Genomic DNA, 25,434 nt, shown 5'->3' with positions numbered 1-25,434 from the left:
CGCCCGGCTAATTTTTTATATTTTTAGTAGACACGGTGTTTTACCATATTGGCCAGACTGGTCTCGAACTCCTGACCTCGTGATCTGCCCGTCTCTGAAATCCCAGGTTGCTGGGATTACTGAGCCACTGCACCCAGCCCCACTCCTTTTTCATAGTGGTATGTTCATTTGTAGCAATGCTATATCCTTTAAAACTTGCTGAGCGCATGAGGATTTTAAAATAATATCTCCTTTTTCCTACATTAACTTCTAGAGAGTGGGTTGAGAAGGTCCTGTTGTTTTTCTTGGCTTCGTATTTTCAAGCAGTTATTTTCTGTTGAAAAGTAACCAGGTTAACTGGATGCGGTGGCTCATGCCTGTAATCCTAGCACTTTGTGAGGCTGAGGCGGGCAGATCACTTGAGGTCAGGAGTTCGAGACCAATCTGGCCAACATGGTGAAACCCTGTCTCTACTAAAAATACAAAAATTAGCCAGGCGTAGTGGCAGGCGCTTGTAATTCCAGCTACTCAGGAGGCTGAGGCGGGAGAATTGCTTGAACCCAGGAGGTGGAGGTTGCAGTAAGTCAAGATCATGCCACTGCACTCCAGCTTGGGCAACAAAGCAAGACTTTGTCTCAAAAAAAAAAAGTAACTGGGTTTTTCTTGGCAACCTGGATACTTTTTTTTTCCTTTTAAACTTAAGAAATGTATGAATGTGCATCTTTATTTTGTGTTTTTGCATGGGATGGTATTTATTATAAAGTAATTGGAGCATCATTTAAAAGCTGGAGTGAATTTTTTTGTTTTTGGTTTTGTTTTTGTTTTTTTTAGAGATGAGGTCTCTGTTGCCCTGTTCTTGAACTCCTGGCCTCTAGTGATCCTCTTGCCTTGGCCTCTCAAAGTGCTATGGTTATAGGCAAGAGCCACTGCACCTCCTTCGCCTTGCCGTTTTCTTGAATAGCAATTATATTTGTTTTTTCCCTAGTGAAAGTTACAGAAGCTTAGTGTATGAAGATGATATATAAAGAAGCTTTTCTTTTTCTCTTTATCTCTTACTTTTTCTTGTTTTACATTGTAGCTCTTAGATCTGGTTGTTTTTTTTTTTTGAGATGGAGTCTTGCCCAGGCAAGGCTGGAGTGCAGTGGCACGATCTCAGCTCACTGCAACCTCCACCTCTGGGGTTTACGCCATTCTCCTGCCTCAGCCTCCCGAGTAGCTGGGACCACAGGCGCTTGGCTAATTTTTTGTATTTTTAGTAGAGACAGGGTTTCACTGGGTCAGCCAGGATAGTCTTGAGCTCCTGACCTTGTGGTCTGCCCACCTTGGCCTCCCAAAGTGCTGGGATTACAGTCGTGAGCCACTACACCCGGCCAGCTCTTAGATCTTATGAAGGAGTTTTTATCTGTTGAAACGTTAGTAAGGGAGTGTTATCTACTCAGGATTCCATTTCTCCACACTCCGCCCAACTTTGGGGCTCTTTGCAGAAGCTGATTTGAAAATTGGTTGTGGACCAGATGGCTCACGCCTGTAATCCCAGCACTTTGAGAGGCTGAGGCCGGTGGATCACCTGAGGTCAGGAGTTCCAGACCAGCCTGGCCACCATGGTGAAACCCTATCTCTACTAAAAATACAAAAATAAATTATCAGGGTGTGGTGGTAGGCGCCTGTAATCCCATCAACTTGGGAGGCTGAGGCAAGAGAATCGCTTGAAACCAGAAGGTGGAGGTTGCGGTGAGCCGAGGTTGCACCACTGCGCTCCAGCAGCCTGGGTGGAAGAGTGAAACTCCGTCTCAAAAAAAGAAAAAAAATTAGCCAGGTGTGGTGGTGGGCACCTGTAATTCCAGCTACTTGGGAGGCTGAGGCAGGAGAATTGCTTGAACCCAGGAGGCAGAGGTTGCAGTCAGCTGAGATCGTGCCATTGCACTTCAGCCTGGGCAACAAGAGCAAAACTTGAAACTCCATCTCCAAAAAAATAAATAAATAAATAAAATTCATTGCCAAAAAATTGTAAATTCTGCTGTGTCTTTGCATTTCATAGCTACCATTTATTGTTTCAGTTACTTTGTTGCTGGTCTTTCTGAAACCGGTAACAGTTTCAAATATGTTCTTTGGAATGTTGATATCATGAGTGAAATTGACCTCTAAGCCTTTTATTCCCCTTCATAACTTTTTTTTTTTTTTTTTTTTTTGGAGACAGAATCTTGCTCTGTTGCCTGGTCTGGAGTGCAGTGGCAAGATGGTGGCTCACTGCAACCTCTGCCCCCTGGGTTCAAGAGGTTCTTGTGCCTCAGCCTCCCGAGTAGCTGGGACTACAGGTGTGGACTACCACGCCTGGCTAATTTTTTGCATTTTCAGTAGAGACGGGGTTTCGCCATGTTGGCCAGGCTGGTCTTGAACTCCTGACCTCAAATGACTTTTTATTATTATTAAACTTTTTCCTTTGTTGCATATACGTCTGAAAATTATTCAGATAGCCTTTTTTTTTTTTGGACAGGTCTCACTCACTGTCACCCAGGCTGGAGTGCAGTGGTGTGTTCTTGGTTCATTGCAACCTCCATCTCCTGTGTTCAAGTGATTCTCCCACCTCAGCCTCCTGAGTTGCTGGGACTACAGTTGTGTGCCACCATGCCTGGCTAATTTTTGTATTTTTTGGTAGAGATGCGGTTTCACCATGTTGGCCAGGCTGGTCTTGAACTACTGACCTCAAGTGATCCACCCACCTTGGCCTCCCAGGGTGTTGGGATTACAAGCGTGAGCCACCACACTGGGCCTTAACTTTTATTTTAAATTCAGGGGTGCATGTGCAGGATGTGCAGGTGTTACACAGGTAAATGTATGTCGTGAGGGTTTGTTGTACAGATTATGTCATCACCCAGGTATTAAGCCTCGTATCCATTAGTTATTTTTCCTGGTCCTCTTCCTCCTCCCGCCTTCTGCCTTCTGATAGGCTCCAGCATTTGTTGTTCCCCTCTATGTCCATGTGTTCTCAGCATTTAGCTCCCACTTACAAGTGAGAACATGCTGTATTTGGTTTCCTGTTTCTGCGTTAGTTTGCTAAGGATAATAGCCTCTGGCTCCATTCATGTCCCTGCAAAGGACATGATTTTGTTCCTTTTCGTTGGCTGCATACTATTCCATGTTTTGTGATTTTTCAGACTTCTGTCTTATTGCTTCCCATCCTCACCAGCATTTAGTGCTTTCAGTATTTTGGATTTTAGCCATTTTTGTTTTTTATTATTATTATTTTTTGAGACAGAGTCTCACTCTGTTGTCCAGGCTGGAGTATAGTGGCACGATCTTGGCTCACTGCAGCCTCTGCCTCCCAGGTTCAAATGATTCTCCTGTCTCTGCCTCCTGAGTAGCTGGGATTACAGGTGTGTGCTACCATGGCCAGCTAATTTTTGTATTTTTAGTAGAGATGGAGTCTCACCATGTTTGCCAAGCCCATCTTGAACTCCTTACCTCAGATGACCCACCTGCCTCGGCCTCCCAAAGTGCTGGGATTACAGGTGTGAGCCACTGTGCCTGAATGGATTTTAGCCATTAGAAAAGGAATTTGCAGTCCCTAATGATGTATGATGTTGGGCAAGGTTTCAAATGCTTATTTTCCATCTGTATACCTTCTTTGGTGAGGTACCTGTTCAGATCTTTTGCCTTTTTGAATTGGGGGGTTGTTTTCTTATTTTCGAGTTTCAAGGTTTATATATTTTGTGTATCAGACCTTATCACTTATGTTTTGCAAATATTTTCTCCCAGCCTGTGACTTTTTCATTGTTTCTTTCTTAAAGCTTCTTAACAGACCTTTCACAGAGCAGACCTTTTTTAATTTTAATGAACTCCAATTTAATGGGGTTTTTTTTTTTTTCAGATTGAAAAAAAAAAAAACCCCATTAAATTGGAATTCTCTTGTTGCGCAGGCTGGAGTGCAGTGGCGTGATCTCGGCTCACTGCAACCTCCGCCTCCTGTATTCAGGTGATTGTCTTGCCTCAGCTTCCCCAGTAGCTGGGATTACAGGCATTCGCCACCATGCCCGGCTAAATTTTAATGGTTTTTATTGAAATCCAATTTATTGGTTTTCTTTTATATTTAAGTTGTTATCCATTTTATTTTTGTCAAAAGTGTAAAGTCTGCGTCTAGAATTATTTTTTTATATGTGGGTATCCATTTGTTCCAGTAACATGTTGAAAAGACTATCCTTTGCTCCTTTGTCAAAGGTCATTTGACTATGCTTGTAATCTGTATTAGTTCCTAGGACTTCCATAACAAAGTATCACAAACTGGGTAGCTACAGAAGTTTGTTGTCTCACAATTCTGAAGGTGAGATGTCCAAAACGATTTCAGCAGGGCCATTCTCCCTCTGAAGCCTGTAGAGGAATGATCCTTCCTTACCCCTTCTGGCTTCTGGTGTTTGTTGGCAATCCTTGGCATTCCTTGGTTTGTAGATGCATCACTCCAGCCACATGGTCATCTTCTCCTTGTGTATCTTCTCATCATGTCCCCTCTGTACATGTCTGTCTTTCGTTTTGAGCTGGCAACATTTTTTGCTAAGGTGGTTGCCTGAATCTAGTCACACACCTAATCTCCAACAAACTGTTGCCCACCCATACCCTTTTCTCTACAGAGCATACATTCTTGTTTTTTTTTTGCAATATGGATAGAGTGAGAATTTTCTAAATTTTCAAGTTCAGATTCTTTATTCCTTTTTGCTTGATAGTTCTTGCCTGAATATATTTCTCTCCTTGCATTTCACTATAAGCAGCAGGAAAAGCCCAGGCTGTTCCTTCCACACTTTGTTTAGAAATCTCCTCAGCTAAAACCCAAGTTCATTGCTTCCAAGTTCTGCCTTCTGTGCAACAGAACACAATTCTAAGTTCTCTGTCACTTTATGACAAGAATAACCTTTCCTGCCGGGCACAGTGGTTCACACCTGTAGTCCCAGCACTTTGGGAGGCCGAGGTGGGTGGATCACCTGAGGTCAGAAGTTTGAGACCAGCCTGGCCAACATGGTGAAACCCTGTCTCTACTAAAAATACAAAAATTAGCCATACATGGTGGTGCAAGCCTGTAATTTCAGCTACTTGGGAGACAGGCAGGAGAATTGCTTGAACCTGGGAGGCGGAGGTTGCAGTGAGCCAAGATGGCGCCATTGCACTCCAGCCTGGGTAACAGAGCAAGACTCCATCTAAAAAAAAAAAAAAAAGCCTGTCCTCCACTTTCCAATAACTCGATCCTCATTTCTGACTGAAACCTCACCATAAGTACCTTAAGCACCTTTAATGCTCATATGCTTTAGCAGCAGTTTCTTCTCAGCCTTTTCTATCAAGCACCTCAAAAGTCTTCCAGCCTCTACCTGTGACCCAATAACAAAGCTACTTACATATTTTTAGATTTTTTTGTTTTTGTTTTTTTACGGCAGCATTCACTTTCTGGTATGAAACTCTAATGGCTGTATATTGTCACATTATGTGAATATACTGTAATTTTTTTTATTATTATTTATTTTTGAAATGGAGTCTCACTCTGTTGCCCAGGCTGGAGTGCAGTGCGTGATCTCGGCTCACTGCAACCTCCACCTCCCAGGTTCAAGAAGTTTCCCTGCCTCAGGCTTCTGAGTAGCTGGGACTACAGGTGTGTGCTACTGCACCTGGCTAATTTTTGTATTTTTAGTAGAGATGGGGTTTCACCATGTTGCCCAGACTGTTCTCAAACTCCTCACCTCAAGTGATCCACCAACTTCTACCTCCCAAAGTGCTGGGATTATAGGCATGAGCCACCGTGCCTGGCCATATATCATAATTTTTAAAAACAGTCTCCAGTTTTTGAACAGTTAGGTTTCTAGATATTATTTCATTATTTTTTTCCTTTCCTTTTTTCTTTTTTGAGACAGTGTCTCGCTCTGTTGCCCAAACTGGAGTGCGATGGTGCAATCTTGGCTGACTGCAACCTCTGCCTCCTGGGTTCAAGTGATTCTTGTGCCTCAGCTCCCCCAAGTAACTGGGATCACAGGTGTGCGCCACCACAGCCAGCTAAATTCTTTTCTGTTTTTTTAAGAGGTGGGGTTTTGTCATGTTGTCCAGGCTGGTTGGTCTCAAACTCCGGACTCAAGTGATCTGCCCACCTCGGCCTCCCAGAGTACTGGGATTATAGGCATGAGCCACTGCACCTGGCCTATTTCATTATTAAAAGAAGATTGTGATAACATTTCTTGTGCATTGTTACCTTTAATACTTTTACCTTATAATAAATTCTAGAAATTGAATTGTTTGTCCAAGGGTATGTAAACTTTAAACATTTGGGTACGTGTTTAGTATCAGACTGTTACTCCTAATCTGGGTTGTTAACATCAAGGCAGCTTTTCATCATGGCATACCATTCTTGCATTAAGAATTATTAGTGGGAGATATGATTGAATTTGACTAATTGATTTCAAGTTGTAGATCACTGTTTCTGAAACCTGATCTTATGGTGTATATAAGTTTGTGGAAACCCCTTCCATATTCTTATATGTGCTCTTGTTATATGCTTTTGCAGAAGCTTGCTTGGACGTTTTAGTGTGGAGATCAGGGTATGCCGTGGACTAGGGGAGAAAATATTTGTTGTTTTGTGGACTTACTATTATGGAAAGCCCCGAAGACTTCTTTTGCTTCTTGTTTGTAATTGGTGTACAGCTCTAGTCATCTTCATTAATGTAAGCTAGATCCGTAAATGCTTTCAGAAGTAATTGTTTCGTCAGTTATTCTAGCTAAACAGGGTTTTCTCACCTAGTTATGATTATATACTTTTGAAATAAAAATGCTTGTGAAAATATTTGAACTTTTTCATTTAGATGAAACATTCTACTTTAATACGTTTTGTTAGCAAGTATCTTGTGTTAGTAACCTAAGTCCCATTAATAATCTAAAATGTATGTAGTGTTTTGAGACTTTCAAATTATACATATATGTATAATGTAGATCAGGCTGGGCGGGATGGCTCACAGATGTATTCCCAGCATTTTGGGAGGCCAAGGGAGGAGGATTGCTTGAGGCAGGAGTTCAAGACCAGACTGAACAACATAGCAAGATCCTGTCTTTACAAAAAATTTTTTTAAAAAATTAGGTGGGCGTAGTGGCATGTGCCTATAGTCCTAGATACTTGGGGGAGGCTGAGGTGGGAGAATCCCTTGAGCCCAGGAGTTCAGTGTTGCAGTGAGCTATGATCACATCATTGCACTCCAACCTGGGCAACAGAGTGAAACACTGTCTCTAAAAAGAGTTAAAAATAAAATGTAGATCTTTAGTTAACAATGCTTATTTACAGTGCTGTAATCGTGTAATAAGCATCATAGAGAATATAAAAGAACAGCATGGCCTTTCTAGCCAAAATTTTACGTTGCAGATGGGAATGTACAGTATTCACAATCAGTGTGTTTACAAGGCTCTGTATAAGCAAGTTTGTATTAATAAAATTTGATTCTAGCAATATGATCTCATTAGCCATGGTGATTTGAAGGAGGAAGAATTTACCTGAAATATTTTCATTCATTGTCTCCTCATTTTAGGTTTACAGTTTAAAGACAGTTTCTGTGATTGAGTTGTCATTTGGAAGATTAAACTCATTTCACGAGAACTTGGAGCCTGGTCCTTGCTTTGAGGAAGCAGTGGCTTGTTTCAAGAAGCCACTTCTGATCTAAGAATCTACCCAGCATGCCTAATCAAGGAGAAGACTGCTATTTTTTTTTCTATTCTACATGTACCAAAGTAAGAATTGACATCTTTAAATTAGTTCTTTCTACAATTTGCTTAATAGAATTGGATAAGATTTTCCCAACATTTTAAGTTGTTTTTAGTATATATATATTTTTTGCCCAGCTGTTTATTATTGGCTGTCAGTTTTTTAAAGGATAATGTATTTAGAATAATTCATTATTTTTTTCTCTTCTTTTTATATATAACTAATTTTCCCATCTTCTACAAAAGTGAAAAGGCGCGTGGCATGCAGTCATCATTCAGTGTTCACAGTTAATCTGTTCAGGGTGGCTTTGGAAATGGGGGCACTTTGACCTATGCCTTACTAACTGATTTTATATACTTTATATTAAATGAGTGAGTGAATTGTGTTGTACTTCCAGAAACTGTCATGGGTTGAATTTGACTCCTTTCTTCTCCCAGATTTCCTGCTGAGTACTGAGAATATAGAGCCATCTTTGTCAAAACTTCTGTTTATCTTTGTCAAAACTTCTGTTTTTCTGCTTGATTCTTTTGCAGCTCTATTTACGTATACCTATTGCTTTCTGTGATTTTATGACTAATTCTATAAATGTATATGTTACAAAAGTTTGTTCTTCAGTCATCTTGATTTTTTTTGTTTTTTTTTTGAGACTGAGTCTGGTTCTCCACCCAGGCTGGAGTGCAGTGGCACAATCTTGGCTCACTGCAACCTCTGCCTCCCGAGTTCAAGCCATTCTCCTGCCTCAGCCTCCCAAGTAGCTGGGATTACTGGCGCCTGCCACCACGCCCAGCTACTTTTTGTAGTTTTAGTCAAGATGGGGTTTCACTGTGTTGGCCAGGCTTGTCTCAAACTCCTGACCTCGTGATCTGCCCGCCTCGGTCTCCCACAGTTCTGGAATTACAGGCATGAGCCACCACGCCCGGTGATATTATGTTTTAAACGATGAGTTTTGAGCAAAGCTATGATAATTTTATCTTACCTATAGCAGTTTGCACAACAGTAGCATTTTATTTCAGATATTACATTGCATAAAGTATGCAGTGAAGCACAGTTATATTGTATATATGTTAATTATATTTAAATTCTGTTTACTTTCTGATTTACATCACAAGCTAGAGTTACACAAATCAGTATGTCAGTTTTGAAGATGAACTGTAAAATATATTTTTAAACAGTATCTAACACTCCTACTTGTCTTTTTCAACCCTTTGTCTCAGCTTGTGTCACTCATGCCAGATCAAATGAAGGGTACTGTCAAGAAATAGGTTATAGGAAATAATAAATTTGTTGCTCTCAGTTTGTTCCTGTCATTCCATCTCCATTGTTTTCTACCTTACCTATCCTTTCTTACTCATTTATGCTTATCTAAATTCCAGGAGCTCTTGTTATGGGTATTTTACCTAGGGTGTATTTCAGTGCTACAGTTTTTTTCTGTGTTCTCTATTTGTTTACAGGGCGACAGCTGCCCATTCCGTCACTGTGAAGCTGCACTAGGAAATGAAACTGTTTGCACATTATGGCAAGAAGGGCGCTGTTTTCGACAGGTGTGCAGGTTTCGGCACATGGAGATTGATGTAAGTTTTTGATTTCTGTTAATAAGTAGTCTGGGGACCTGGTGGGCCAATAAAAAACATAGGGACAAAAGTGACTTCTAAAAAATATATTAAGGCTGGGTGCGGTGGCTCATGCCTGTAATTCCAGCACTTTGGGAGGCCGAGGTGGGCAGAACGAGGTCAGGAGATGGAGACTATCCTAGCCAACACGGTGAAACCCCATCTCTACTAAAAATACAAAGATTAGCTGGATGTGGTGGCGTGTGTCTATAATTCCAGCTACTTAGAGGCTGAGGCAGGAGAATCACTTGAACCAGGGAGTTGGAGGTTCCAGTGAGCTGAGATTGCACCACTGCGCTCCAGCCTGGTGACAGAGCAACATTCCATCTCAAAAAATATATATGTGTATATATATACACACACACATGTGTATATATACACACACACGTATATACACACATATACATACGTATATATACACATATGTGAATATATGTGTATGTGTATATGAACATATGTGTGTATATGTGCATATATACATGTGTATATACACGTGTGTGTATATATATGTATCTGTATATATGTGTATATGTACGCATGCATATGTGTGTGTATATACATATATACACGTGTGTGTGTGTGTGTATATAAAAAACTTAAGAATTTTATATATTTTGTTATAGATACAGGATTTCTCTATGTTGCCCAGTCTGGTCTCAAACTCCCGGGCTCAAGCTATCCTTACGCCTCTGCCTCCCAAAGTCCTGGGATTACAGACTTGAGCCATCGTGTCTAGCCAATTTTTATTTTTTTTAATGATCCAGTGAAATTCCCAACATTACTAATGTTCACTTAATGTCTAAATGATATAAGCATAAATTGATATAATTTTTCTGGAGGATAGTTTGGTACTATCTAAGCTTTAAAAATACATATGCATATTTGGAGAGTATCTGTTAATTTCTTTTTATTTTTAAAAAATTGCATACTTAGAGGAAAGTTGTCAATACAGTATAAAAATGTTTAAAGCCGTGTAGGAGTAAATTACTGACATTCTCTGTTACCTCCAAATACTTGATTAGTGTTTCCTACAAGCAAGTAGGACATTCTCCTACATAATCATAATACAGCTATCAAAATTAGAAAACTAGGCTGAGCATGTTGGCTAGTGCTTGTAGTCCCACCTTTTCGGGAGTCTGAGGTGGGAGGATACTTGAGCCCAAGAGTTCAAGGCTACAGTGAGGGCTGCACCATTGCACTCCAGCCTGGGCAACAGAGCAAGACTCCCACATTTTTTTTTTTTTTTTTTTTTTTTTGAGGCAGAGTTTCACTCTTGCAGCCCAGGTTGGAGTGCAATGGCGTGATCTCCGCTCACTGCAACCTCTGCCTCCCAGGTTCAAGCGATTCTTCTGCCTCGGCCTCCTGAGTAGCTGGGATTACAGGCGCCTGCCACCATGGCTGGCTAATTTTTGTATTTTTAGTAGAGACGGGGTTTTACTATGTTGGCCAGGCTGGGCTCGAACTCCTGACTTCAGGTCATGTACCCACTTCAGCCTCCCAAAGTGCTGGGATTGCAAGCATGAGCCACCGTGCCCAGCTGACTCCAATTTTTTTTTTTTTTTTGAGACGGAGTTTTGCTCTTGTTGCCCAGGCTGGAGTGCAATAGTATGATCTTGGCTCAGTGCAACCTCAGCCTCCCTAGTTCAAGCAATTCTCCTGCCTCAGCCTCCCTAGTAGCTAGGATTACAGGCATGCACCACCATGCCTGGCTAATTCTGTATTTTTAGTAGAGATGGGGGTGTTGCCATGTTGGTCAGACTGGTCTCGAACTCCTGACCTCTGGTGATCCACTTGACCTCGGCCTCCCAAAGTTCTGGTATTGCAGGCATGAGTCACTGTACCCAGCCAACCCCAATAATTTTTTGAAAAAGATTAACATTGAAATATTACCGCCATTTAATCCTTTGATCTCACTCAAAGTTTGCCAGTTTTCACAATAATATCTTTTATTTTAGAAAGAGCAAGTCCAGGCTGGGCACAGTGGCTGATGCCCGTAATCCCAGCACTTTGGTAGTCTGAGGCAGGCGAATCATGAGATCAGGAGATCGAGACCAGCCTGACCAACATGGTGAAAGCCCATCTCTACTAAAAATACAAAAATTAGCTGTGTGTGGTGGCCGGCGCCTGTAATCCCAGCTACTCAGGAGGCTGAGGCAGGAGAATCGCTTGAACCTGGGAGGCAGAGGTTGCATTGAGCCAAGATTGCACCACTCCACTCCAGCCTGGGTGACAGGGCGAGACTCCATCTCAAAAAAAAAAAAGAGCAAGTCCACATTCAAGTGTTGCGCATAGTTGTCGTGACTCTTTTTGTCTCCTTCTGTTGACAGCAGTCGCTCAGTCCTGCCTTGCGTTTCATTGGCCTTAACACTTATGGTAGCTATAGGGAAATTGTTTTTAAGAATGTTCTTCAATTTGGGTTTGTTTGTATTCCCCCTCATTATTAAATTAAGATTATGTATCTTTAGTAGGACTATCACAAATTATATATATATATTTATTTTGAGACAGAGTCTCATGCTGTTGCCCAGGCTGGAGTGCAGTGGTGTGATCTCAGCTCACTGTGACCTCTGCCTCCTGAGTTCATGTGATTCTTGTGCCTCAGCCTCTCGAGTAGCTGGGACAGTGGGCCTGCATTACCACACCCATCTAAGTTTTTTGTATTTTTGGGTTTTTTTGTTTTGTTTTGTTTTGTTTTAAAACGGAGTCTTGCTCTGTCGCCAGGCTGGAGTGCAGTGGCATGGTCTCAGCTCACTGCAACCTCTGCTTCCCAGGTTCAAGCGATTCTCCTGCCTCAGCCTCCCAAGTAGCTGGGACTACCACATCCAGCTAATGTTTGTATTTTTAGTAGAGGCGGGGTTTCACCATGTTGGCCAGGAAAGTCTCAATATCTTGACCTTGTGATCCACCCGCCTTGGCCTCCCGAAGTGTTGGGATTATAGGCGTGAGCCACCTCGCCTGGCCTAATTTTTTGTAGTTTTTAGTAGACACGAGGTTTCGCCGTGTTGGCCAGGCTTGTCTCGAATTGTTGGCCTCAAGTGATCCACCCGCCTCAGCCTCCCATAAATATTTTGTGGAGAGGTACTTTTTGACCCTTTACCCCATTTCTCATCAGACTTCAGCTTTTTCCCCATTATTTATGTGAGTTAATGCAAACTTGTGATGATACGGTTTGGCTCTGTATCCCCACCTCAATCTCACCTCTGTTGTAATCCCCATGTGTTAAGGGAGGGACCTGATGGGAGGTGATTGGATCATGGAGGTGGTTTCCCCCATGCTATTCTTGTGATAATGAGTGAGTTCTCATGAGATCTGATGGTTTAAAAGTGTGGGACTCCCTTTACTTGCACTCTCCTGCTGCTTTGTAAGCCTTGTTTGTGCCTTGTGTCCTCTTCACCTCCTGCCATAGTTGTAAGTTTCGTGAGCCCGCCCCAGCCATGCAGAGCTGTGAGTTAGTTAAACCTTTTTTTTTTTTTTAATAAATTACCCAGTCTCAGGTAGTTCTTTATAGCAGTGTAAAAATGGACTGATATATGTGGTTTTCTATTTTAACCAGTGTGTCATACTCTTGTTACTATCATTACTGACTTTATGCTCAGATTGACCCAGATTTGGCCAGTAGGAGCCTTTCAAGCTGATTTTTGTGTCCTTTTGATGTTTCTATCATTCTTTGAGCATCTCTGCTTTTTGGCCTAGCCAAGATTTTCCAGGCTCATCCTGTATTTTTCCTACTTCAGCCCTGGATTCAGCCATTTATCCAAGGTGCCCTGGTTTCTTTTAGTGAAGAATGGTATATAGAAGTTAAGATTTGGGCTGCTCCTAAAGAGTGTCATCACTTTCAGGTCGTCTCAGTGGACAGAGCTAAGGAATATATAAATGTATACACTTAACAGACGTTTACATCAGAACTTTTTTTTGTTTTTTGTTTTGTTTTGTTTTGTTTTTTTGAGACGGAGTCTCGCTCTGTCGCCCAGGCTGGAGTGCAGTGATGCGATGTCGGCTCACTGCAAGCTCCACCTCCTGGGTTCACACCATTCTCCTGTCTCAGCCTCCCGAGTAGCTGGGATTACAGGTGCCTGCCACCACACCCGGCTAATTTTTTGTACTTCTAGTAGAGATGGGGTTTCACCATGTTAGCCAGGATGGTCTCCATCTAATGACCTCATGATCCACCCGCCTCAGCCTCCCAAAGTGCTGTGTTTACAGGCATGAGCCCCCATGCCCGGCCCTATGTATTCAATAATAGATACTTAGTATTAAAAATTATAGTTCATATAGGTGCTTCCAGTTCATCGCTACCACAGGACTTAGTGTAGGCTTCTCCTTTTCCATACCTGTAACTCTTCTCCAGAAGTGAGAAACTTGGTTTTCATTGTTCATAATACTTTTATTTATTTGATCAGTCTCCTAGTATGAAAACCAATACTGTGTCACAGCCTTTTCCTTCCTCTCAGGCTCTGGCATGACACACAAAGCTTCTCCACAGGGACACCTTTCTCACCATGTTTCAACTCCAGTGCCCTGTGCTAAGCCTCCCTGCTTCCTTCACCGTAGGGACCTCTTTCTCACCCTCCTTGGAGCCCGGCATCCTACTTTTGACCCCCAACCCGATCCCTACAATGGATACTGTTTTCACACCCTTGGGCTGTGATACTTTGTGCTGAGCGGCTCTCCCATGTGAGATGCTGTCCTGACCCTGCGCACATATTCCAGCTCTGTACGAGGTTCCCTTGGGAGTACCCTGCCTTCCTCACCCCACTTGGTCTTTGATGCCATTCTAAACTGACCCTACATGAGTATATATTCTTCATCCTACATTGGGATCTCTTCTGCACAGAAACATTGCTAACCCTGCTCAGGCTCAACACTTGTCAGGGTACCTTCTCATGCACATGTCCTCTTAACTCTCCATGGGTTCCAACACCCTATGCCAGTTCCACATGGTCATGTGGATACCTTCCTATTCTCAGTCAGACTCCAGTACCCTGCTCTGGGCCACCATGTCTTTCCCTCCTCCCATCTGAATGCCTGTCTCCCTCAGCCCCATCTAACAACTTTGGACTGAATTGTTGGGGTGAGACTAAATATATTGTTCATATGCCTGGGGTCAGCTACTCCAGTCTGGTTTCATATTTCTTGTCTCTTAACTACATTCTAAGCTACCTGTCTTGCAAATAGCAGCAGATATCAAATAAATTGATAAAGGAGTACTCTGCAGCTTTTATATTTTATGTTACAACATGAAAAGTCTTGTTGTAACATTGTTAATGGAGCGTATATTGGCACAACTCCTACGGAGGGTATGTCAGTGTCTCCAGGAGCACCTCTTCATTTTAGAGATTCTCTAGAATGTATTCAGAGTTAAGATTTATTACAGCAATAGAGTGAAGACACACTGTCAGATCATAAGGGAAAAAGACACTGAAGGAATCTGGAAGAATCCATGTGCCTGTTTTTTTATGCCCACTCACTTTAGGGGTGACACAGAGCACACTCTTCTGTGAGTCATGAAAATGCAGCAGTGCATGTGTGGTGTTCCTGCCCAGGGAAATCCATTAGAGACTCAACATCCAGGATTTTCATTGGTGCTGGCCAAGTAAGCACCCTTTACCAAACATGTACCCAAATTCCAGACTCCCAAAAGGAAGGCAGATGTTCAGCATTAACCATATCGTTTGCACAAACAGTCTAGACATACTGAGCCTTCTCCCTCCCCCACTTACCAATTAGCTTGGAGCATCTAAAAGCCAAGTTCCCAGATGCTAGCCAAGAACAAGCCTTGCAAGCAGGCATTTCTAAGATAGTAGTCTCAGAGTTGCTATGTTAACTCTTTTCTGCACAGAGGCTTATTGGCTGTATTGCTTGAAAGAACTAAATGCTTATACTTTTTACACATAGGTGTTTACCTGCAAAATAAGATGTGTGCAGAATTACTTATTGTAGTAATTTGTAATAGTAAAATACTGGAAATAACCTAACTGCTCCTTCTTTTAAAATAAAGTTTTGCTACATTCATACAGTGGAGTGCCAGGTAGCTGTTAACAAAAAATTTTAAAGGGGAAACTAACTTATTGATATGGAAATAATTAGGATATATTGTCAAGTGGAAAACCTAAGGTGAAGAGCAAGATGGGTTAAAAAAGGAGAGGGAAGCCTGGTGCTGTGGCTCATGCCTGTAATCCCAGCACTTTGGGAGGCTGAGGTGGCTGGATGACCTGACGTCAGGAGTTTGAGACCACTTGGCCAACACAGTGAAACCCCATCTCTACTAAAATTACAAAAATTAGCCGGGTGTGTTGGCACACCCCGTCATCCCAGCACTCAGGAGGTTGAGGCAGGAGAATCACTTGAACCCAGAAGGCAGAGATTGCAGTGAGTCGAGATTACACCACTGTACTCCAGCCTGGGCTGTATACAGTGAGACTCCCATCTCAAAATTAAAAAAAAAAAAAGAGGGAAAACAGTTTATATTTGTTTTTCACTTGCATATGAATTTTAAAAATCTCTGGAAGTATAAAGGTGAAACTTAACAACAGTGGCTATGGGAAGGTGACAGGGATGAGAAGGAGTCTTTTTATTGTGTACCGCTTCTGCGTGCAGTTCATTTTCATTATTCATTGGTTCCATATTTGCAAATTTGCCTACTTGCTAAAATTTATAACCCCCAAATCAGTACTTGGTCATTCGTAGACATGTTCAGAGCAGCAAAAAATTTGAGTCATCTGACATGTGTCACATTGGTTCACAAATTGAGTCACATTTCCAGGTGAGGTGGAACAGAGCTCTGCCTTCTTCTGATACTGTAAACAGGTGTCCTTTTCATGGTCTATTTGGTTCCACGGCTTTTGGTTGGTGGTGGTGCTGCTTAAAATGGCTCCTAGGCCTATTGCTGAAGTGCTTTGTAGTGTTCCTGAGTAGAAGAAAGCTGTGATGTGTCTCACAGAGAAAACAGATTGTTAGGCCAGACGCGGTGGCTTACGCCTGTAATCCTAGTATTTTGGGAGGCCGAGGCAGGCAGATCATGAGGTCAGGAGTTCGAGACCAGCCTGGCCAACATAGTGAAACCCTGTCTCTACTAAAAATACAAAAAAATTAGCTGGGCATGGTGGCATGTGCCTATAATCCCAGCTACTCGGGAGGCTGAAGCAGAAGAATTGCTTGAACCTGGGAGGTGGAAGTTTCAGTGAGCCGAGATTGTGCCACTGCATTCCAACCTGGGCGACAGAACGAGACTCCATCTCAAAAAAAAAAAAAAAAAGAAAATAGATGTTAGATAAGCTTTGTTCAAGTGTGAGTTATAGTGCTATTGGTCTTGAGTTTCGTATTAATGAATGAACAATATTAAATGCACCCAAAACCAAGTTATGTATTGATTAGTTGATGAAAATGTGACCAGAGGCTCACAGGAACCCAACTCTATTTCCCTTAGGAAAAACGGTTTAGTATTTACTAATTCAGTGTTCCTAGTGACTTTATAGAACATAACTACTGCAAATAATGAGAATCAACTTGTTTTAACTTTGGATCATGTGCTGTATTACTGTTAAAAATGTGAAGACATAATTATGTAGGAGAAATATTATTGTGGAGCATTTTTTTTTTATTGGTTTTTTTTTTGAAACGGAGTTTCACTCTGTCTCCCAGGCTGGAGTGCAATGGCTCCATCTTGGCTCACTGAAACCTCCACTTCCCGGGTTCAAGTGATTCTCCTGTCTCAGCCTCCTGCCTAGCTGGAGCTTCAGGCACCCTCCACCATGCCTAGCTAATTTTTGTATTTTTTAGTAGAGACGAGGTTTCACCATATTGGTCCGGCTGGTCTTGAACTCCTGATCTCAGGTGATCCACCCACCTTGGCCTCCCAAAGTGTTGGGATTACAGGTGTGAGCCACCACACCTGGCATGTGGAGGATATTACTAAGGAAAAATGTACAGAATTACATGGAATACCTTTCTTTTTAGTATGCATATAGTCACTTGTGTTTTTTTTTTTTTTACAAGTAAAAAGAATTCATACCAAAATAAGTGATTCTCTTTGGGTAATAGCATAATTGGCATTTATTTCCATTTTCCAAGTTGTCTTCGTTGCACATATATTACTTTTCAATTAGAAACAAAATCTAGTAAATGTATTAAACAGATCAGATAAATGTCATGTGACTTCTGTATATAGAAGATACTGTTACAGAAGTCATTCAGTAATTTGAAAATTGCTTCCAGGAAAGATGTAAAATTTAAGCAAAGGCAGGCTTAGGAACAAGGAAGATTGGCTTTAGGTTCTGCCTTGAGAAAGAGAGAATTGAATAATTGTTGTTATTCCTGTCTAAAAAACAGTGGTAGCTATTACATCTATCTTTTGGGTGTGACAGAGGACTAAGAAATTCTGTCTAGTTCTTTGAAAGTAATGATATTTGCTGTACTTTTAGTTTTACTTTATTTATTTTTACTGCTCCTTGCGGAGCAGTGTGCCCACAGTAACCTACACTTTTAAAAAATGTTAATAGGTAATTATGCATATGACATAAACTTAGAACATATTTTTAAAAAACTGATTTTGCCAAATCACCTTTCAGAGATGTGGAGCTAATTTACATTTCCATTATATGTTTGAGACTGCCTGATTCTTCCACATCCCTAAAAACAGTGTATTATTGAATTTTATCAGTCTCTCAATATAGTAGATTTTGGAATTTGCCCTTTTTGATACATTTAAGCATCTTTTTGTAATGGTTATTGTTTCTCTGTTTCTCTTCTCCATATTCTTACATTTCAATGCTAGTGTTTTTTCCTGGAATTTTAAACCTTAGGCTGTTTATGATGATTAGAGATTCAACATAATGCAGTTCATCGGAGGTTAGTTACTTTTTCGGAGTACTTCTCATATCTTTTTATCCCCTTTTTTGAACTATTAAAATGTATATAGAAAAGTGCACAAATCGTAATCTTACAACTTGAAGAATTTTCATAAAGTGAATATACTTCCTTGATCAGCACCTAGTTCAAGAAATAGAGTATTAGCAGTAATCTATCTTCCCCTTCATCCCCTTGTTACTAACCACATCCCCAAAGCTGATCACCATCCCTACCCTACCGTGGAGAAGTTTTGACTGTTTTGGTCTTTTCATAAACGGAATCATATAGTATGCACTCTTGTGTCTGGCTTCTTTCATTCCACATGTGTGGCATTGAGTATAGCAATGGTTTATTCCTTCTCATTACTAGATGACATTCTGTTGTATGAATACTTTACGGTTTCTTTATCCATTCTGGTGTTGATGTACACGTGGGTTTGCAAAAGTATAGAGCTATTGAAAATAATATTGCTGTGAACATTGCTTATACACAGCTTTTGGAAAACTAATGTATATATTTTTCTTGGACGTATATCCTATGATCCGGCAGTTTATTCTAGATGTACAGGTATTCTTTTTTTTCTCCCAATTTTTGTTTATAAAAGTAAGGTGACTTGGGAAGGATACCTAACATCCTTAGTGTGCTGTTACATGTGCCTTACTTGGAGAATTCGTGAATGGGAAGAATTTTCTCAAAGCCTTGAACTCTCAGCTTCAAGTAATAACTGCAGTTTATTGAGTTTGAACTATATGCTTAGTGCTTTATTTTATGTACTCTTCATAAGAAACCATTTATTCCCGTTTTATAGCTAAGGAAAGTGAGGCTTAGAGGCATAAATTGTCCAAGGCTATCTGACCAATAAGTAGCATAATAGAGATTCAGATCCTATTATCTTTGATTTCATAAACTTAAACTACTGTATCATCCTGCTTCTTTAAGTGTAGACATTTTAGGGGTTCCAGGATGAGGGTAAAAAGGGAAAGAATAACATAAACTACTCTCCTGCTCTTTTCAGCTCTCCATCATGCCTAAGTTATGTTATTTTCAGCAACCTCTCTTCCTTGTAAAAATCATCTCATCTCACATGCCTCGGATTTTTGAACCCTGTATGAACTTTGCCTGGAAAACAAACTACCACTTTAATACATGTATCACTGTTTTATTTGAAAGCAATGTGTTTTTCCCTCTTACAGAAAAAACGCAGTGAAATTCCTTGTTATTGGGAAAATCAGCCAACGGGATGTCAAAAATTAAACTGCGCTTTCCATCACAATAGAGGACGATATGTTGATGGCCTTTTCCTACCTCCGAGCAAAAGTGAGATCAGTTTTTAATTTTAAAAGAATACTATCAAATGAACAGCTATTATGCACACTGTACAACAGTACTTTTCAGACGTTGGCTCCTTTCAGTCTTGTGAAACAGCAGAATTATTTCCACTTTACAGAGTGAACTGAATCTTATTAAGGTTAAATGATTTATCCATGGCCATAGAACCATTATATCTTGGCATGCCATTTAAGTTATTATACTTACTTCATTTTTCACATTCTTATCAGACCCATAAACATTTTCAAAATAAATTTGATTTTCTAGGCCAAAGGTTGGCAAAACTGGTCCTCTGCCTGTTTTGTAAAATAAGTTTTATTGGAATGCAGCCTTGCCCATTTACATGTTTTCTATTACTAGTTTTGTGCTAGTGCTGTAGAATTGAGTAGTTGAGACAGAAACCATATGGCCTACAAAGCCTAAAAACTGGCTCTTTGCAAAAAATATTTGCCAACCCTACTCTAGACTATAAAGTAAAACTAAAAAGCTAGTAGTTATTCCCAAAATCCATTTTAAAATAATTTATAAGTGGAATTGGCGATTTAAAAGCCACGTTTGCTACGTGATTAAAATTTGATGGCTACATCTTTTTACCTCAATTTAAGGGAAAAAAGTAGACCTACTCCTTTCTGGTTTGGTTCAAATAAGTGTCATATGCTTGGTCTTAAAAGCTACTTTGCTGAGCAAAAAGCCTAGAATTACACTATTAAAATTAAAGGTCTAGAATTTGTGAACAGGTACTATGCTTCTTCTAGTCTTCTGTTTATTCTGTTTTGAGTGCCCACTTTGTGTTTATGTACAGTGGAGAGTTAATTAGCTAAAAGCACATTTTTTCCCTCCCTAGGACTTTAGAACTTAAATGAGGAAATTTAGTGAAAAGACGTAACTGCTCATAAGATAAATACACCATACTTTTTATAGGGGGTCAGGAATTTTTGGTAAATTGGGGTTGTATCTTCTGTTTTTAATTTGTGACTGATTTTGTGCGTTTAGCTGTGTTGCCCACTGTGCCTGAGTCACCAGAAGAGGAAGTGAAGGCTAGCCAACTTTCAGTTCAGCAGAACAAATTGTCTGTCCAGTCCAATCCTTCCCCTCAGCTGCGGAGCGTTATGAAAGTAGAAAGTTCCGAAAATGTTCCTAGTCCCACGCATCCACCAGTTGTAATTAATGCTGCAGATGATGATGAAGATGATGATGGTAAGTTCTGTGTGGCTCCTTCTTTAAGGCAAATAAATAGGGTCACATAGTAAATTGGGCAGAATCAGGATTAAAGCTATAGGCTTATTTTTAATTGTGAATTTGCCTTAAATGTTGGCATACAGATCAGTTTTCTGAGGAAGGTGATGAAACCAAAACACCTACCCTGCAACCAAGTCCTGAAGTTCACAATGGATTACGAGTGACTTCTGTCCGGAAACCTGCAGTCAATATAAAGCAAGGTAAGAAGAGGCTATATTGGTGCCAAATCTTAAAGCACTGTTGAAACTAACTTTGAAATTTAGTTCACAATAATTGGCTTCCCTCTTCCTTTTCCCATGCTACACACATGCATACCTATACTTAGTTTCTGTTGATCATTTATTCAAAAAATAAATGCCTGCTATATTCAGCTAAAACACAAAGATGAAAAGGCTCTAGTTCCTCATAAAATTTCTATTTGGATTTTCAGGTGAATGTTTGAATTTTGGAATAAAAACTCTTGAGGAAATTAAGTCAAAGAAAATGAAGGAAAAATCTAAGAAGCAAGGTGGTAAGTCATCACAAGTTTTGGCATGGGTAGTTTTATGTTGCTAGGGAAGAATACTAAGGACGCTTCTAGAAACAACAGCCAAAATGAGAAAATAGATTTTCATTTCCATGGCCTGTTTGAAGTAAAACACAAACTTATTTAAATTGTGGTTGCTTTTAATTCACTGCAGCTGTGTTTCAGTCCCTAATGATTCAGAGCTGGGTACAATAAAGAATCTGAAAGAACCTGTATATCTTGAAAAATATAGCTCTAAAGAACATCATATAAGAACTATATTAATTCTGTAAGTTCTTATAGTGGTTAAAAAGAAGTTATATTAAGAGAGGAAAGGCTGGGCGTGGTGGCTCACGCCTGTAATCCCAGTACTTTGGGAGGCTGAGGAGGGCGAATCATGAGGTCAGGAGATCCAGACCATCCTGACGAACATGGCGAAACCCTGTCTCTACTGAAATACAAAAAATTAACCACGTGTGGTGGCATGCGCCTGTAGTCCCAGCTACTCGGGAGGCTGAGGCAGGAGAATCACTTGAACCCGTGAGGTGGAGGTTGCAGTGAGCTGAGATCGCACCACTGTATTCTAGCCTGGCAACAGAGCAAGACTGTCTCAAAAAAAAAAAAAGAAAAAAGGAAAAACTTCATTTTCTAGTAGAAGAGTTATTCCTGAAGAGCTGCTATGATTTTCTTCTGGAGCTTACGTCAGCCTGACTGATCTGTATTTCCAACCCCCAATTTTTTTTTTTTTTTTTTTTTTGAGACAGAGTATTACTTTTGTTGCCCAGGCTGGAGTGCAGTGGCGCAGTCTTTGCTCACCACAACCTCCACCTCCCGGTTCAAGCTCTTCTCCTGCCTCAGCCTCCTGAGTAGCTGGGATTACAGGCATGCACCACCACGCCCGGGTAATTTTGTATTTTTGGTAAAGAGAGGGTTTCTCCATGTTGGTTAGGCTGATCTCAAACTCCCAACCTCAGGTAATCCACCGCCCCAAGCTTCCAGCCCTAAAATTTATAGTTTGAAGTGTATATATAGAGAGAAATGGTTCTAAGAACCTTGTTTTAAGGCTTGCTTTATAGGAACCTTGGAGTTGTGTTTTCAGATGATTAAATTTGAAAAGAATAGGTTGGATTGATACACCTGATGGTTAGTATACCTCTGAGGTTAATTTTAGAATAATATTAGCCTTATTGGTAAATAAAAGTAGTTTGGGTGCCTAAGTCACTCAAAATAATTTTATATTTTGTTTTCACATCTTGCCCAAGGCTCCCCTCACCACTACCCCGTTTGACTGTAGGCAAACAGATACAGAAAGGCTGATTGGCTTATAGTCATAATATCAGTCTGTATTGGACTTAACTAGTTACAAAAACAAATCTTTTGACTTGCAGTAGCATTATTTTCCATAAATTATTTGCTGTTCTTTGACTTGCCTTATTCAGAGGGTTCTTCAGGAGTTTCCAGTCTTTTACTTCACCCTGAGCCCATTCCAGGTCCTGAAAAAGAAAATGTCAGGACTGTGGTGAGGACAGTAACTCTCTCCACCAAACAAGGTAAGGTATAAGTAGGTCTTAGAGTTGTCAAGCCTCTACTTTTATATAATTGGGAATGTAAAATCCTTGAGTATCTTTTACCTTTGATGAATTTTCAGGAATTTGTTAGTATGTTGATGAGATATAAAGATGAAAAGTTGGTACATTCAACTCTAATATTTAAAAGGTTGAAATTCTTCAACCTTCAAGCAGCCCTCACATTTATTTTTCCATTTACTGTTGATACCCACTCAATACATTTATTGGCTTCCTGTGTGACTAAAGAACTATAATAAAGTTTTTTATTTATTTATTTTTTTGAGTTTCACTCCTGTTGCCTAGGCTGGAGTGCAATGGCACAATCTTGGCTCACCGCAACCTCCGTCTTCTGGGTTCAAGCGATTTTCCTGCCTCAGCCTCCCGAGTAGTTGGGATTATTGGCATGCGCCACCACGCCCGGCTGAGTTTTGTGTATTTTTAGCAGAGACGGGGTTTCTCCATGTTGGTCTGGCTGGTCTCAAACTCCCGACCTCAGGTGATCTGCCCACCTTGTCCTCCCAAAGTGCTGGGATTACAGGCGTGAGCCACCGTGCCCGGCCATTAATTTTTCTTTTTTTTTTTTTTAATGGAGTCTTGCTCTGTCGCCCAGGCTGGAGTGCAATGGTGCGACCTCCACTCATTGCAACCTCCGCCTCCCGGTTTCAAGTGATTCTCCTGCCTCAGCCTCCCCAGCAGCTGGGATTATAGGCACCCGCCACCACACCCGGCTAATTTTTGTATTTTTGGTGGAAATGGGGTTTCACCATGTTGGCCACATTGGTCTTGAACTGCTGACCTCAAATGATCTGCCCGCCTCGGCCTCCGAAATTTCTGGGATTATAGGTTTTAGCCACCACACCCAGCCTGTAATAAAGTATTTTCATTTAATAATTTTAAGTCTAATAAGGAATTATAGATACATTCAAGTGTTTGTGCAATTCAAACAACAAAGAATTAGAAGAGAGCTCACTTCTTCCTGAGGTGATCAAAGAGAGTTATATTGGAAAGTTAACATTGGAGTAGAGTACAGTTTCATTTAATGTATCAAAGTGCATAAGCAAAAGTATAGTTTCAGCTTTATAACCAATTGGTTGAGAATACAATCTGTCTTATGCTCGACTGCTATTACTAATTAGTACTATGCTAGGCCAGGTGCAGTGGCTTACATGTATAATCCCAGCACTTTGGGAGGCCAAGGTGGGCAGATTGCTTGAGGCCAGGAGTTCAAGACCAGCCTGGCCAACATGGTGAAACCCCGTCTCTACTAAAAATACAAAAATTAGACTGGGTGTGGTGGCTCATGCCTGTAATCCCAGCACTTTGGGAGGCCGAGGTGGACGGATCACAAGGTCAGAAATTCGAGACCCAGCCTGACCAACATGGTGAATCCCTGTCTCTACTAAAAATACAAAATTTAGCCGGGCATGGTGGTGCACGCCTGTAATCCCAGCTAGTCAGGAGGCTGAGGCAGGAGAATCGCTTGAACCCGGGAAGTAGAGATTGCAGTGAGCTGAGATTGGGCCACTGCACTCTAGCCTGGGCGACAGAGTGAGGCTCTGTCTCAAAAAAAAAAAAAAAAAAAAAGCCAGGCGTGGTAGTGTGTGCCGTAGTCCCAGCTACTCGAGAGGCTGAGACAGGAGAATTGCTTGAACCCAGGAGGTGGAGGTTGCAGTGAGCCAAGGTGGCACCACTGCACTCCAGCCTGGGTGACAGAGCGAGACTCTATTATTATTATCAAAAATAATAATAATAATAATTAGTACTGTGCTGTTGCTTCTGTTTGGGCTGTATGTTTGACTGTTTGTTATTAATAGGTTCTGGGTTTTTTGTTTTTTTTTTAATGTAGTGGGCTTCCTTGAGACTGAGACCTGATTTTCAAGAGACTTTTCTGGGTGGGTTCATGCTAATATCAGAACATACTTTGTACCTATTAATAGTTACTGAATACAGAAAAATTGACTAAGGGTAGAGAAATTCTGCTTTTGCCATTTCAGGAGAAGAACCCTTGGTTAGATTGAGTCTTACTGAGAGACTGGGGAAACGAAAATTTTCAGCAGGTATGATAAGTTTTGTGCATATCTTTTCTTTTCTGCTTGTTTGTGCGTTAACATGATAGCTTCTCCAAACTCTCTTTAAACACATCACATCATTGTTATTGGTGTGCCTGTATTGGCTGAAAGCACTTATAAATTCCTCATGTTTTCATGAGTGCTTTGTACCTTTTATTGAAGTTATAGAGATTTGAAGTGTTGCAGTTGAATTAGATTATGACGATGACCAGCATTTTGAAAGGAACTAGATTTTTAAAATGGTAAAGAACACCTCTATTTCTCTGGACATATTTAAATGTGAGTGTTTTAGAGGTGAAAAAAATCATTGGTTAATATAATGTGTGTCTCTTAGAATATAGGAATCCCTAAGAAGAAAGAAGAAAATATGTATATATAAAATTTGAATCCTTGAGTCTATTGGTGCTTGCTTATTTATTTATTTAGAGACAGTCTTGTTGTGTTACCCAGGCTGGAGTGCAGTGGTGCAATCTCAGCTCACTGCAACCACCATCTCCTGGGCTCAAGTGATCCTCCCGCCCCAGCCTCCCAAGTAACTGGGACCATAGGCATACACCACTATACCTGGCTAATT

The 25,434-nt window shown here is 40.8% G+C and overlaps 1 protein-coding gene across 6 annotated transcripts in view; it reads left to right on the top strand.

Annotated features, from left to right (window-relative positions):
- ZC3H11A (zinc finger CCCH-type containing 11A) overlaps positions 1-25,434 on the top strand; it is a 57,189-nt gene that overhangs the window by 13,332 nt on the left and 18,423 nt on the right. For 5 of the 6 annotated variants that reach the window (XM_011990468.1, XM_011990469.1, XM_011990471.1 and 2 more), the window contains 8 exons: positions 7,521-7,719; positions 9,145-9,264; positions 19,344-19,467; positions 20,473-20,676; positions 20,802-20,918; positions 21,149-21,229; positions 22,663-22,773; positions 24,786-24,848. In XM_011990468.1, coding sequence (XP_011845858.1) covers positions 7,666-7,719; positions 9,145-9,264; positions 19,344-19,467; positions 20,473-20,676; positions 20,802-20,918; positions 21,149-21,229; positions 22,663-22,773; positions 24,786-24,848 — 874 coding nt within the window. In that variant the 5' untranslated portion in view covers positions 7,521-7,665. Of the gene's footprint in view, positions 1-5,540; positions 5,609-7,520; positions 7,720-9,144; positions 9,265-19,343; positions 19,468-20,472; positions 20,677-20,801; positions 20,919-21,148; positions 21,230-22,662; positions 22,774-24,785; positions 24,849-25,434 lie in introns of those variants that run through there. The other variant, XM_011990473.1, reaches the window with a different exon arrangement.

This window comes from Mandrillus leucophaeus, unplaced genomic scaffold (assembly GCF_000951045.1).
Source record: "Mandrillus leucophaeus isolate KB7577 unplaced genomic scaffold, Mleu.le_1.0 Scaffold38, whole genome shotgun sequence".
NCBI lineage: Eukaryota > Metazoa > Chordata > Mammalia > Primates > Cercopithecidae > Mandrillus > Mandrillus leucophaeus.
The sequence above is the reverse complement of the archived record's forward strand: the minus strand, read 5'-3'. Positions and strand labels throughout refer to the sequence as shown.